Source organism: Notothenia rossii (assembly GCF_949606895.1).
Source record: "Notothenia rossii genome assembly, chromosome: 9".
In the NCBI taxonomy this organism is placed as follows: domain Eukaryota; kingdom Metazoa; phylum Chordata; class Actinopteri; order Perciformes; family Nototheniidae; genus Notothenia; species Notothenia rossii.
The window spans coordinates 67,916,882-67,929,739 of NC_136907.1; the positions used below are offsets into that span (position 1 = coordinate 67,916,882).

The following is a 12,858-nucleotide window of genomic DNA, read 5'->3' on the forward strand; positions in this document are numbered from 1 at the left end:
TACGTTAAAGTAACTTTATTGTATGATGATTGACTCTGCAGCTTCTGTTGTTGATGGAGCTTCAGGAGACAGTATTCCTCTGATCCTGAGTCAGCACACATGGACAGCTTCCTCTGTAACAGTGAGAGGAGGGTTAGGTCAAAATGAGTGTGTAGTACAGACACAAGTGATAATGTGGTCATGTGGACACTCACAGCACTGGTAGAGAGTGTTGAGTCTGGCCTTATCATTGCGGCTCATCTCCTTAGCGTTGCCAAAGGACACGTTGGGGTTAGGGATGGGGACCATGGTGGGCTGGCCATTCTTGGAGAAGGCAGTCCTACAAGAGGACAGAAAGCAGTTACAGTGAGCCACACACACACACACACACACACACACACACACACACACACACACACACACACACACACACACACACACACACACACACACACACACACACACACACACACACACACACACACACACACACACAATCAAACACACACACACACACACACACACACACACACACACACACACACACACACACACACACACACACACACACACACATAATCAAACACACAGTGACTTCATGTTGTTCTCACCTGAAGTACTGCATGACAGAGTTGTAGTCGTAGGGAGTGCCCTGGTTCAGGGTGGAGATCCTGTTGAAGTTGTGCTCCATACCTAGAAAAGATAGATTAAAGAAATGTGTAATTACTTTGGCTTTAATTCACTTTTACACAGGATAGAATCCAGCTGCTGAAGAAATATCCCAGTAACCTTTTTAATGTCTTTTAGAACATATTAAGCTCTAACAGACCCTATTTAATATGATATTTACAGTAAGAGAGCAAACCAGCAAATACCAATATTTGAGAGGCTTAAAATCGCAGTTTTTGCCATATTTCACAAGAAATATTTTAATAATTAACCTGTTGTGAAGATAGTTGTCAATTATTATTTCAGTTGTTGTAGATCTTGTGATATTGTTGCCCTTGTAGTCCTCCACTATTCACTAGGGAATAAAGAAATGAACTTCCCTAGCTTTAAAGAGCGACAGAATGTTGTTAAGGACAATAAGCACGGCAGATTAGCAGTATTGTCTAATATCAAAGTGTTTGCCTGTTTGTCTGGTTGTATTTGTTATGTCATAGTACACAAGGTATCTGTATATCAATCATTACACCTGCATGTTTGCATGCCTGCATCTGAATACTTGTCTTCCGTTTACCGGCTCTCCTCTCTCCTCTTTTTATCATTGTGAATAACAAACAGCTCCATTACCAGACACGACGTTCTGCAGCAGGACTCTGATGTGGTTGTCTCTGTCAGAGCGGGTCTGCTCGTGGTTGAAGCCCAGAGCGTGGAGCAGCTCGTGCTGGACGGTGTGATGGTAAAGACATCCGCTGCGGGCCAGAGACACCACCTGCTTTCCACCACGACGGCCGACAAAGGACCAGCAGCTGGACAGAGTGAGAGGTGAGTTAAAGAACACTGAGGTGTGAGGAAAGCTTTGGTCTCCAACTCTTTGACAATATCAATTTCTCACCCATTCTGGGACTCGATCTGCAGCCAGTCGCGGTCGTTGCTCCTGCTGGGTCTGAAGCGGATGCAGGAGAAGGAGGAGAAGGACTCCAGTCCACGGGTGATGATGGCCTTCTCGCGGGAGGCTGGGAGGAGCATAGCACACAATATTTAGCTTATTTAAGAGCTTTCATTTTCTTGAAATTACATCACAGGTATGCTCACTACAGCAGATATTCTTTAACATGGAGTGTAACAACAACTCCTGGAGGTTTGCATTATTTAGTGCCTACAAACCCATAAATGGTCAAATGAGACAGGAAACATGGGATTCAACAAAACCATTCAGATTTGCCTCCCTTCTACGTTACATGTAGGTTCAGTACTGAATATCTCCATCCAATTTATCCATATTTTTCTCTGAAGCCAATCAGAGCAGGTTTGTGTTTACACAAACTTAAAGAGACAGGCGCTAAAACGAGTCATTTCAGATGGAGAGTGAATGAAGGTGTTTACAGTCAGACATTAAGAGAACAATTATATGTTTTTTGAACAATGAAACATGTAATCATGTTCTAGTAGAAACCCCAAATGTAGGAATGCATCTAAAAATCAGCGTTTGATGTGCCCTTTAATTGAGTTATTTCTAGTTATTTAGAGTCATTTAGCCCTGATAGTGATTCCAGTTTAAATGAGAGGAGTTTCTGTTTGCTTGTTTAACACATTTGTTTGCGTAGGAGAAGAAATAAATGACCTAAATAACCGTAGCCTAATGAAACTCCTAAATCAAAGGGCCTTCCCACCTTGGTGATCTCGTTTTTGTTTTTGAATCCTTATCATGTTTGACCTTTTCTAATCAGTTTTTATTTGTAGTCTGTCATGTCATCACTCCATGGTCATGGCTTAGTGGACCTATTACAGTGTTGTATATTCTAGATGAACCCTTCTCCCCTCAGTCTCACTCTCAATGCCTTTTTATAAGAGATGCTGTTAGAGGAAGCTGCATTAAAACTTGAAGCCTACAGGATACAAACAGACATGTTAGCCTGGCTGTGTGAGACTTACAGAAGCTGTTGGTGATGTAATAAGGAATGTAGACCTTTCCATCACTGTTCTTTAACCACTTGCAGCCACGGCTGGTGCAGGGGTCGGCGTTTCTCTCTGCCTCGTTGTCGATGGCGATGTCCAACTCAGTCAGGATGGGCCCATTGTCGGAGCGAACTGAAACACATCACACAGCATCTCAAACTCCTGCTGAGGATATACTGATAGAAGACGAGGAGCATGGAGGTGCAGCAGCTCACACTCACCCAGATCTTTGTTGGCTCTCTCCAGAATTTCAGAGACAGAAAGCTCCTCTGATTCCTTCTCTGCAGAGAGACATCAACAACACCATTTTATTTTGTTCAAAAACACAGTAGCACAAACTGTACATGTAAAGACTTGAGGTCTGATCATTAGAACAGATACATACCTGCCTGCAGGTTCAGCATGGGATTAGAGGAGAGAAGACAAACACAGTTTAAATTACAGCTAAAACTTAACAGAACAATATTTTAGTAAAATAACCATATACTGTGTCTTAAGGTAAGCCACTACAGGCAAAAACATGATTTGTTATACGCTGGTGAATTTTAAGAGTTTGGGCTATTTTGCTTCCTTCAGACTAGTTGTTGAATCCAACATTTACATTAATAGGTTTTTTTTTTGTTTAACAACATTATTTTCGTGCAGATCAGGTATCATCATCTGTGACAAACTTCTCTTAAAAAACTAAAAAGTAGTGCAAAGATCATACGTAATGGTCAGCTCAGCAGATTAATTTTTTTTACTATAAAACGCATCTCCCAGCAGATGGGAAGATGAGCGGCTTCATATAATATACAAGAATCCTTTCATCAAACTTGCATTTTAATGAAAATGTATGAGCAGATATCACCCTGCCATTGCTCCTACCTCAGTGTCGGCCCAGCAGCAGGCAGACAGCAGCAGCAGAGCGAGAGCGGAGAACCTGAAGACAGACATCCTGCAGGACACACACAGCTTCACTCAGCGCACAGACACACACACAGAGGAATATACACACTGAAACAAAGTGCACAATGAACTCACCTTGGATCCTTGGTGTGGATTAGTGCAGAGGAGGTCTCTCTCCAGCTTTTTATATACGTTCAGCTGTGTCTGTCAGCCCAAATATGGAGTATCTGAGTACAGCAAGTCACAGAATCAGCTAAACTCACAGGCTTATCTGCAATGTACAGTATGTTCCATACATATGCAGGTGGGAAATGAACAGCTGTCAACAATTCAGTTGTCAGTATTTAAGTATATGTATGAAATGAGAATGTCTACGAAAGAATAACCTGCAATTACACAATTACATTAACTGTGCATTTTTCCATTGCAGACGGATCAGTTAATTAAATCTCAACACATTTCCCTAAAGGTTTATATAAAACTAAACCTCATTAGTAGTTCTGTTATAAAAGCAAATATTGAAGACAATAAATGTTTATAATAATAATTGCAAATTATATTTATTGCTACGGTTAAAAGAGGCTGGATGATATTGTAACATTCCCAAAATGTTTCTGCATCTGAAAGTTGTTTTGTGTGCTGTTCTCTGTTTATTGGAAACGCCTCGACTCTGATTAGACAATGCATTGATAATAGAGGCCTAAACTCTATTTGAAAAGTCTCTTGGAAAAATGTGTTTGTGTAACACTCTTCATGGTTAGGAAGTATTTTCTGCATATTTAATAATTTATCCATTTACATTGCCCATTGTCTGGGCCCCTATCTCAAGCTTCCAATAGCTTATTGGGTTTCCCATTTCTCCATTATGTCTTGTGATTGATCTTATATTTGGATTTAAACTTGTGTATGAATAAATAAATACAATTAAATGAAGGGATATTTAATTTTTCTGTATTATTAAGTATTTAAGGTTTGTTTTGTCAACTGATTGGGTGTGTTTGACCCCGGAAGGGCACATTTTTTTGCATGTTATTTTTTTCATAATGTTATTTGCTCCATGTGGTGGATATCCCACGCTCTCTGAATCCAGCAGTTATAGGTGGGCGTTTCTGTTTTCAACTATTTAATGGTGATGCACTCCAGGGCCGCTGTCAATACAATTCTTAATAGATATGTCTCCCTTCTAGACCCTCAGGTAAAACTCCCAGTCGAGCCACAATCAGACTTAGAGCTAGATATAACTAAATTCAAAAATACACATGTTCTCATGTAACTTCCTGTATGAAGTCATGTAATATGTCATTTTATTTTTGAAATAATCTTTTGGATTCTCATAGGTTGTTCCAGTACAATAGAGACGACTAATATGTTGAAACTCTCTTAACTTTGAAAGATTGCATTTAAAAACACTCAAAAGCAGCGCCTCTGTTCAGAAACTGTCACCTTTATCGTGTGCAATACCAATCACACTGTAAATACTGCCATTATTTGAAAAGAAGTTACAATGAACACAGCTGATATTTAGGTTTAAAAAGAACCACATTATGTCCAGGAGAGTGAACTGACCCCTTAATGTTAAAAAGACAAATGATGACTTTATGTCTTAATGTTAACTGATTTGAAAAGTATTGAATGTGTTAAATGTTATATATTTTGTAATACAATGTGCATATGTTTGTTACGTGTCAAGGTAAGAGGCATTGTATCTAGTAATTTGGGACAAAGAGCACAAGACCCACAAGGTATGCCATTAACAAAATCTATGTCATGGTGCATAACAAGCCTGATTTTTTGTATAAATTAGCTGGCAAGGGGACCAGTCAGCATCCAGCTCTCTCAGAAACACCACTGCTCTCCAGGAAGAAACCTGCTCCGTATCAACATGAAGACTCTGCTGCTGGCCTCTGCTGTCTTTGCAGGACTCTTTGTCTCTCTGGCTGCCGTCCCTGTCCCTGTTCCTACTCCCGCTCCTTATCATGCCTTCTGCAGAACAATGTGGTGAGTTGGGATCGCTGATCTGGTTCTTGTAGCTTTTTGGTTTCAAGCATGAATGTGTTAAAACTGTTGCTTCTTACTAGAAATCAGCAGTCAGCACCAAAGTAGTTGCACAGATTCAAGCCTTCACTCCTGAGTATATGGTAACAACCGCTCTTTGAATGATGTTTAAGACAATTAAAAAAAAGGACATACATCAGATGTAGTATCATAATTTAAGTAATGAATACTTTTCTTTTTTAGCTTGGGTTAAGCCACCCCTCTGACTATCAAATCCAACCACACTTCCCTAAAGAACCCAGAGGGAGAGAACATCGGCTTCACATTGAGCCCCACGTGCTGACCGGTGGCTGCTGTGTCACTGTAAGTATCAATGACGTTAGATGGTCTTCTGCTGTGTTTAATTTTTTAGGTTCCAATTTATGGGGCCTCATCACTAAGTAGCCTGATACTGTTGTCAGTACTAATTGGACTACTCAGGAGGGGAGTTTGACAAAGGATTACTCAAAAAGTACACAGTAAAAGTACTTCATTGTACTTGTGGTAGTAGTCCAAGGAGTACTGAGTCCAACAGTATCAATTTCACTCAGAACTTATTGCAAAAAATCATTTTATCACTCATCAAAGATAGCAGAATACATTAATTAGTGTACTCAGGACAGGATTTTAAACGAGTATTACTCAAAAAATACACAGTAAAAGCACGTAATTGTATTTTTGGTAGTAGTCTAACAAGTACTGAGTCCAACAGTACCAATTGTATTAAGAACTTATGGCTAAAAATCATTTTATCCCTCATCAAATATAGCAAATACATGAATTATTTTACTCAGGAGGGACACAGTAAAAGTACTTAATTGTATTTGTGGTAGTATTCCAACAAGTACTGAGTCCAACAGTACCAATTGTATTAAGAATTTATGGTAAAACATATTTTTATCGAAAATAACTGTTGGGTTTATTCTCATCGAAATGCCCTTGCTAATTCTAAACATGTGTTCCTCTTTCCAACCAACCTATGCAAAGATTGAGTGATGAGTACATTCAGGAGTTAGGTGAATTAAAATATTTTGAATCGAGTTGTGACAATTGCACTGACAGTTGAGACAATGTTAAGACTGTTTTAAAAACATGAGTCAAAGTGTGTATATATAAAACATATAAGAATAAAGATAGTCTTTTGACTTTTGCTTTATCACCTTTTAGTCACACAGTTTATGTCATAAAAGCTCATCTGCAGCCTGTAAGATCCATGGCAAGAGGATTGCCTAAATCGAGAACATTTAATATATAACACTGTAAACAACACACAGAAACCCACATACAAAACAGGGAATTATCTTTTGAATTGAGGCATGAGGGAGTCTCACCGTTACCAGACCAATAGCTTATTTTCTTAATCTGATGTGATACATTTAATCCGCCTAATGTGACAAGCCTTTTATATTGGACATATTTTGAAATATAGCCACTTGCTCAGTCCCAAGCGCTCACACTCTTCAGAGCGCGCAACCAGCATACTTTAACTTGCCACTTTGAAGAAACTCGCCTCATTGCAACCATGAGGGCTCTAGTTGTGCTGGCATGTGCTCTGATCCCAGGAGTTTATCCCTCACACCACCGTCCTGTGTCTTTAAGTCTCACACCAATATCCTGTCTTTCACAGATCTTCAATAAATCAGGAGAAAAAGCGCACATCAACTAAAGTGTGCTTCTTTGCCACAGGCTCAGTCTTCTTCTCTTGCATTAACCCCTTCTTGATGTTGGCCTCTACTGCAACCTCAACAACCTGCTGACAGGTGAGTGACCTTTCTTAATAGGAATTAATCATCTTTTCATGGATGCTGTTACTCTGCAAAGTATCTTATAATCACTCCATTTTAACCTTTTGGAGTGACTTTTTATTCTGTTAATGAAGATACTTTCTTTCCTCTTTGTGGATGCACTGCTTGTGCAAATGCAAACACATGTTATACATAAATGTGGGATGATTTGATTTCTATTCTATTGATATTTCTATTTACGCAAACAAATCTTTTGATTTCAGCAAGTGGCCTCAACTTAGCGCCGGGCTTCAGGGAGATGACCAGTGAATGGGCTTGCCTTGGCTATGGATTTGCCGCCTGCGCCACTTAAACAAGCTGCCAGTTGTATATTTGTAGCTTGGTTGTGTAGCATTATTACATACTTATTATGTACCTTTATATTTCTATCCAGCGGGTCATAATAAAGCCCTCTGCACATCTGTGTCATTTGTTTGTTCATTGTTATGTAACATACAATTCATGACAAAATGAAACAAATAAAGACAATAAGTGAGATATTTATAAATGCATTTGTGCAGGTCTGTAAGTATGACGTGTTCTGTGTTCTGCATGTTCAGTGGATAAATATCTTTCTGTCATCTGCATCATCAGATTATGAATTCACACACATTTTAACCAGCTTTTATATTCTGTGAAATCATTATATTCTGCACGATGGTCATTCACAAGTCTTATGACTATTCTTAGTTTCTTTATGGTAAAGGAAGATCACAGGATCAGGAGGCTTGACAGTCAGAAGAAGACACCACGGGATGGCTTACATGAAATAAATATACTGTAATGCAGACTAAAGAAAACATGTGACTTGTGACATTCACTGACACAAAATATTCCGCTTCAATCAGACCAGAAAATCACAACAAACATGAAGCCTGGTCAGCTGGAAATAAAAATCTATTGATATGTTAAACTTACCCAGAAATAAAACTATAGTTAAAGTAGAGACCTGGGCCTGAAAGCCCACAAACAAACACATGACTAATTGCTAATCAGCATGTCCAATGTTGTTAACTAGCACATTAGTCCACTCCCACCTTCACGCACACGCACTACCAGCAGAGTCACAGGTAAAGTTCCTCTCACTGATCAAATAACATGAGGAACGCAGTGAATATACGTTTTTCTAAATCAATAAACAAGTAGACATAACATGGTTTGTCTCTCTCTTAACATTAAATAGCATTAAAAACGTGTAACGTGCAAATCCACAGCATAGTTTACAATGTTACATAAATTCCTTCACAAATCCTCTATACATATAAATTACCTTATATATAATATTTTATGTCACATAGTTATACTGAAAATAGAGTGCATCTAAAAAAGAAGAAATGTAGCAGAATAATACATTAATATTTAACATCACCTAATGGTGTCAAAGTAATACATTTGTGTTTTAACATCTATTACAGGTTTTTTCCACCAAAGTATGTCATTTTGTTTATTTCCAGATTGTGTTAGTTACACAGCTTTTAAACCCGCATTAAATGTGTTTCTGAAAGTTAGGACATGATATAATATAATATCAAGACTATTATAATGGACAATCAGGATTGTTATAAAAAAACGCACAAAAGATTGAATGTATTGTCATTCTACATTCTGTCTTTAAGATAATCAAAAAATATATAATTTGTAATAAACCGGTGATCAACTTCACTTGGAGGCAGCGAGCTAAATGAAGGCAGGAAGTCATGCAGGACAACAAATAAAATGAGGCACAAATAATTGTTTTAGTGTTTAAAGGTCTTGTGGACAGCGTGACAACAGCAGGTTTGTGCAATTACACTTTACAGTCATTCGCATAGCGTTCAGTTGTCTAACCCTGTTTGACTGTGTCTAAATAGGAGGAAGGAAACAGGACAGACTCAACCATTACAATCACATCAGCAGAAGAAGACAAAGGGAGGTTTATAAACGAATATAACATTCATCTTGATTTTTTTTCTCTCCTTCTATGAAATCAATGTGTCAATCACATTTTATTTCTCTACCATAGCCTAAACCTTACCCTTACTCACCTGGCATAAAAAAGGTGTTGGTTGCTTGCTGACTTAAATCTAGTTTTACTTGCCAAATAAAAAGCACTAGGAAATGGTATGCCCAATAAGAGTTCTCATCACATTTTCTACCACAAACTTTCGGCTCAAAGTTCGACATTTAGTCAAAGAGTAAAGTTTCCTGTCTGCAAGGCTTGTAGTTTGAATATCAACGTTCTTTGACTTATTAAATAATAGCATCCTGTGTGACTAATTTCCTCGACGAGCACATCAAAGGTGCACAATATTAACTGCTTCAGAAAATAGAAAGCCAAAATTCAGGCCCATCCACACTGAGCAAAGGTGAACGTGTCTTTCATAGTTTAGGGTTTCAGAGTTAAACGTTTAGGAAATGTTGATTTCAACCTAAACGTGGGCTTTTTCAGGGCGTGTCTGAAATGAGGAACGTTTTGCTTCCTTATATAGTGTCTACGAGACTTAATACATCAGTATATCACACAATACAAATATTTATTTCATGATAAATATTCTGTAGCTCATGTAGGAAATAAGCTGCTTTAATAAAAATAAAAGAAGAAAATAAAATCAGCAAATACTGGGACCAGTTAACAACAAATGAGTTTCCTCATTAAGACCTGTTTTTATTGATTATGTACGTTCACTTGTTTGCAGACAGATATTTGAGTGTAATTTTAATCCTAAAGTTGTCATTAAGTAAACAAATATTGTTGATATCTATTAATTAGAATATGGTCTCCCTATGAGGTCTGCTCCATGTTTTTATATTATTACATCCAATGTGCCACACAAACAATCGTTTTCAAAACAGAAGTACAATAATGGAATTTATTCAGAACACAATGAAAAGTTCCTGTGCTATATAGAAAGAAAAACAACGTTTTGTCTTTCAAAATGTAGCTTTTATTTAGCAAATCCACGTATATCCTGTATAACGGGACGGAAAGTTCAGCCATGACACAAAATGCACATTTCAGATTCTGCAATCATTTGCAGGGAGAAAGTGCAACTCCAAGGCAGAGCCATTCGTTAGTGAACTCCATGAAGCCTGGAGCTTTGGTGAGTCCACTTCCTGTAACAGCAAGAAAATATCTTGAACTATAACCGTTAAAAACCACAGATAGGGACATGTCAGGACTGTATGCTGACCCAATTATGCAAGAGTATTGGTCACATTTAGACTAAAATTGATTTTAATTTATTTCAAAATAATCTCAGTTATAATATCACTTGTGTGTGAAAACCACCTACCTTGAATAACATTGTGGAGGTTACAGTAGTTGGTGCCGTTATCAAACAGGCTGAACCAGAACGCGGATATGGATGAACCCTAACCAGCAAACAAATAATAAACATGACCGTTACATTTGTTAGGAGGTTTATTTTAAAAAGCTACTAATTAAGATTTAGTATTTAGTTAAAAAGTATCTGTCTCACCTCGACGTGGCAGCCCATGCTCATCGCCGTGGGGATCATGGTGAAGTTAACACTCTCGACCTGGCCGACTGCAGAGGTGTGGTTGGCCTGAATTAGGTCTGGAGTCACTGAGCTCAGCTGGATTAGAAACACAAAAATAAGTTATTGCAGTTCTTTAATAATTATGACATAGTTCATTCATGTACCAGCCTTCAAAATAAACCTGTGAAACTGCATGTATCGTCAAGTTTCTCACCTTGTAAGAGCCCATGGCTTTAATCTGAGTCACGAGGGCCATGTTAACTTGATCACATGGCACTGCAAGCAACCTGGGAACAAAGGAGTGTCAAATATGTCAATTTCTTAACTGACTATCTGTATATTTATTTGCCTATATAGACCTTTTGGGGTTTCATTTTCATATTTTACATTTTAGCTTACTGTAGATCCCCTGCATGAACACACAGTCTGCATAAACCATCAAATAAGGAAACACATCTTACTAACACTTGATCACAAATAGATGAAGTCTTACCAGACAATTCTGCAAAAGGCGTGTGTCATTTCAGTTGGTCCGCCATTTATGACGACGCACATTCCCAAAAAGAGAGCGCAGGCCACAACCAAAGTCCTCACAGCCATGTTGAAGTTTGTTTCTCATGCCAGAGTTCTCCCAGACTGTGTGAACGTTTCTGCTTCAGGTTTATATAGAAGACTGCATGAAAAGGAACAACTGGCAGACCATTGGCTTGGCATGTGGACCCGTGGAAAAGTGATTCGCATGACACTTCAGATGGACTGCATGGCACCTTTCACGCCAGCAAGGTTGGATTCGACAGCCTGGATTCAGCAGTGACTCTGCCAACTAAGAAAATAACCAATTTAACTCGGTACTTTCTGAAACATATACCAATAAATGACAGGTTTTCTTCTTATTCATTTGTTCGACTATGCTCAAATTGGAGTTTATTCTTAAAAGTATCAATCTTTTCGTTTTTAAGACCAACCACTGCTCAAGATGAGACTGATGTTTACATTTTGGACCAAATAAAAAAGGATATTTCAATGTTGCTGATTCACAGCTGCTAAGAACTAGTAATCAACTCATTGTTTGGTTGATGAAATGTCACAAATGAGTAAACATTCTAAAATATATATTTAATTTACCCAAGAGCCAAAGATCAAATGCACAGATTTCACACTCCAAAAGTCCTCTTCTGTATTTATATATAGAAATTATATATGTGAACGCCTGAGTGTTGTTAAGTCTAGAGATCTTTGGGCTAAGGGCCTTAGTTTTTAATCTTCTTCAAACTTTATTTGTGATGGTAAATTGGTTTTGCAGCATAGTGTGCAACAACAAAAGAACATGAAACAACATTAGTCAGAGTAGCCCAGACGCAGCAGCACTGCATCAATGAATGAGCAAATTCCTTTGAATAGCAGTAAGAACAATACATGACATCCTGTCAGCTCCATGCATAGAAATACAACTAGTAACTCAGTGATGTTTGAATGCATATGTGTTGACATCACAGTGCAGTACTTTGAAAAAAGGTTACAGTACGCTTCAAAAAGCTCTTACACCATAAATCTCAAATGTAAGGGTAATGATCACATTTTCTTTTCTGTTTTCCTGTCCTTTGAAAACATGTGGCTCTGTTTGAACTCCATCGTTATCAAGGACGAGGTTTGCAATTCATCACAATGTCATTGTTCTTCTAATACTGTTATATCTTGAAAAGACATGCCTATTGATTTACAATTATTTAGGCTCTAGACAGCCTAACCAGCGTGATGATAGATAAAAGACCAGAAACAACAAGCAGAACACCACAGTCAACCACTGCTGGCTTTTATTGTTATTCATGTCATTTAAATTGACTTAAATCACCCCAGTCCCCCTCAGGCAACAGCAGTACTGTGTGCATGCTTCTGCTCATAGATAGTGGGCTACAGTGGTAGAGTATAACAACATAAATGTACCCTATCTTTATCTGAGTATTTTCTTCTCAAGCCACTTTATATTTATACTATACATTTCAGGCGGCGATATTGTACTTGTTATACAACTAGAGAAATGTCCCTCAAGAAACATTTTCAATTTGTACTTT

The 12,858-nt window shown here is 38.1% G+C and overlaps 2 protein-coding genes across 2 annotated transcripts; both read right to left on the minus strand.

Moving 5' to 3' along the window:
* On the minus strand, positions 1–5,735 carry LOC307019366 (hatching enzyme 1.2-like). The gene is made up of 9 exons (XM_079650212.1): positions 3,625–5,735; positions 3,468–3,538; positions 2,823–2,885; positions 2,578–2,733; positions 1,538–1,658; positions 1,273–1,451; positions 591–672; positions 195–319; positions 1–113 (listed from the first exon to the last, which is right to left on the minus strand). Coding segments are annotated over exons 2-9 (798 nt in total). The 5' UTR covers position 3,538; positions 3,625–5,735; the 3' UTR covers positions 1–111.
* A 4,534-nt stretch (positions 5,736–10,269) lies between these two features.
* Positions 10,270–11,418, minus strand: LOC307019369 (uncharacterized protein). The gene is made up of 5 exons (XM_079650215.1): positions 11,280–11,418; positions 11,001–11,073; positions 10,766–10,882; positions 10,580–10,658; positions 10,270–10,400 (listed from the first exon to the last, which is right to left on the minus strand). Exons 1-5 carry the CDS (start codon positions 11,384–11,386, stop codon positions 10,315–10,317), a joined length of 462 nt encoding a protein of 153 aa, XP_079506341.1. The 5' UTR covers positions 11,387–11,418; the 3' UTR covers positions 10,270–10,314.
* Between the last annotated feature and the right edge of the window lie 1,440 nt (positions 11,419–12,858).

Bases quoted from the DNA above. Each gene is read 5' to 3' on its own strand.
- LOC307019366 (XM_079650212.1), bottom strand. From the start codon at position 3,537: ATGTCTGTCTTCAGGTTCTCCGCTCTCGCTCTGCTGCTGCTGTCTGCC. The intron at 2,734-2,822 runs GTGAGTGTGAGC...GATGTGTTTCAG, and splicing joins GAGAGCCAACAAAGATCTGG to TTCGCTCCGACAATGGGCCC. The intron at 1,452-1,537 runs GTGAGAAATTGA...CACTCTGTCCAG, and splicing joins CAGATCGAGTCCCAGAATGG to CTGCTGGTCCTTTGTCGGCC.
- LOC307019369 (XM_079650215.1), bottom strand. From the start codon at position 11,386: ATGGCTGTGAGGACTTTGGTTGTGGCCTGCGCTCTCTTTTTGGGAATG. The intron at 10,883-11,000 runs GTGAGAAACTTG...TTTCTAATCCAG, and splicing joins AAGCCATGGGCTCTTACAAG to CTGAGCTCAGTGACTCCAGA. The intron at 10,659-10,765 runs GTGAGACAGATA...TTTGCTGGTTAG, and splicing joins GCATGGGCTGCCACGTCGAG to GGTTCATCCATATCCGCGTT.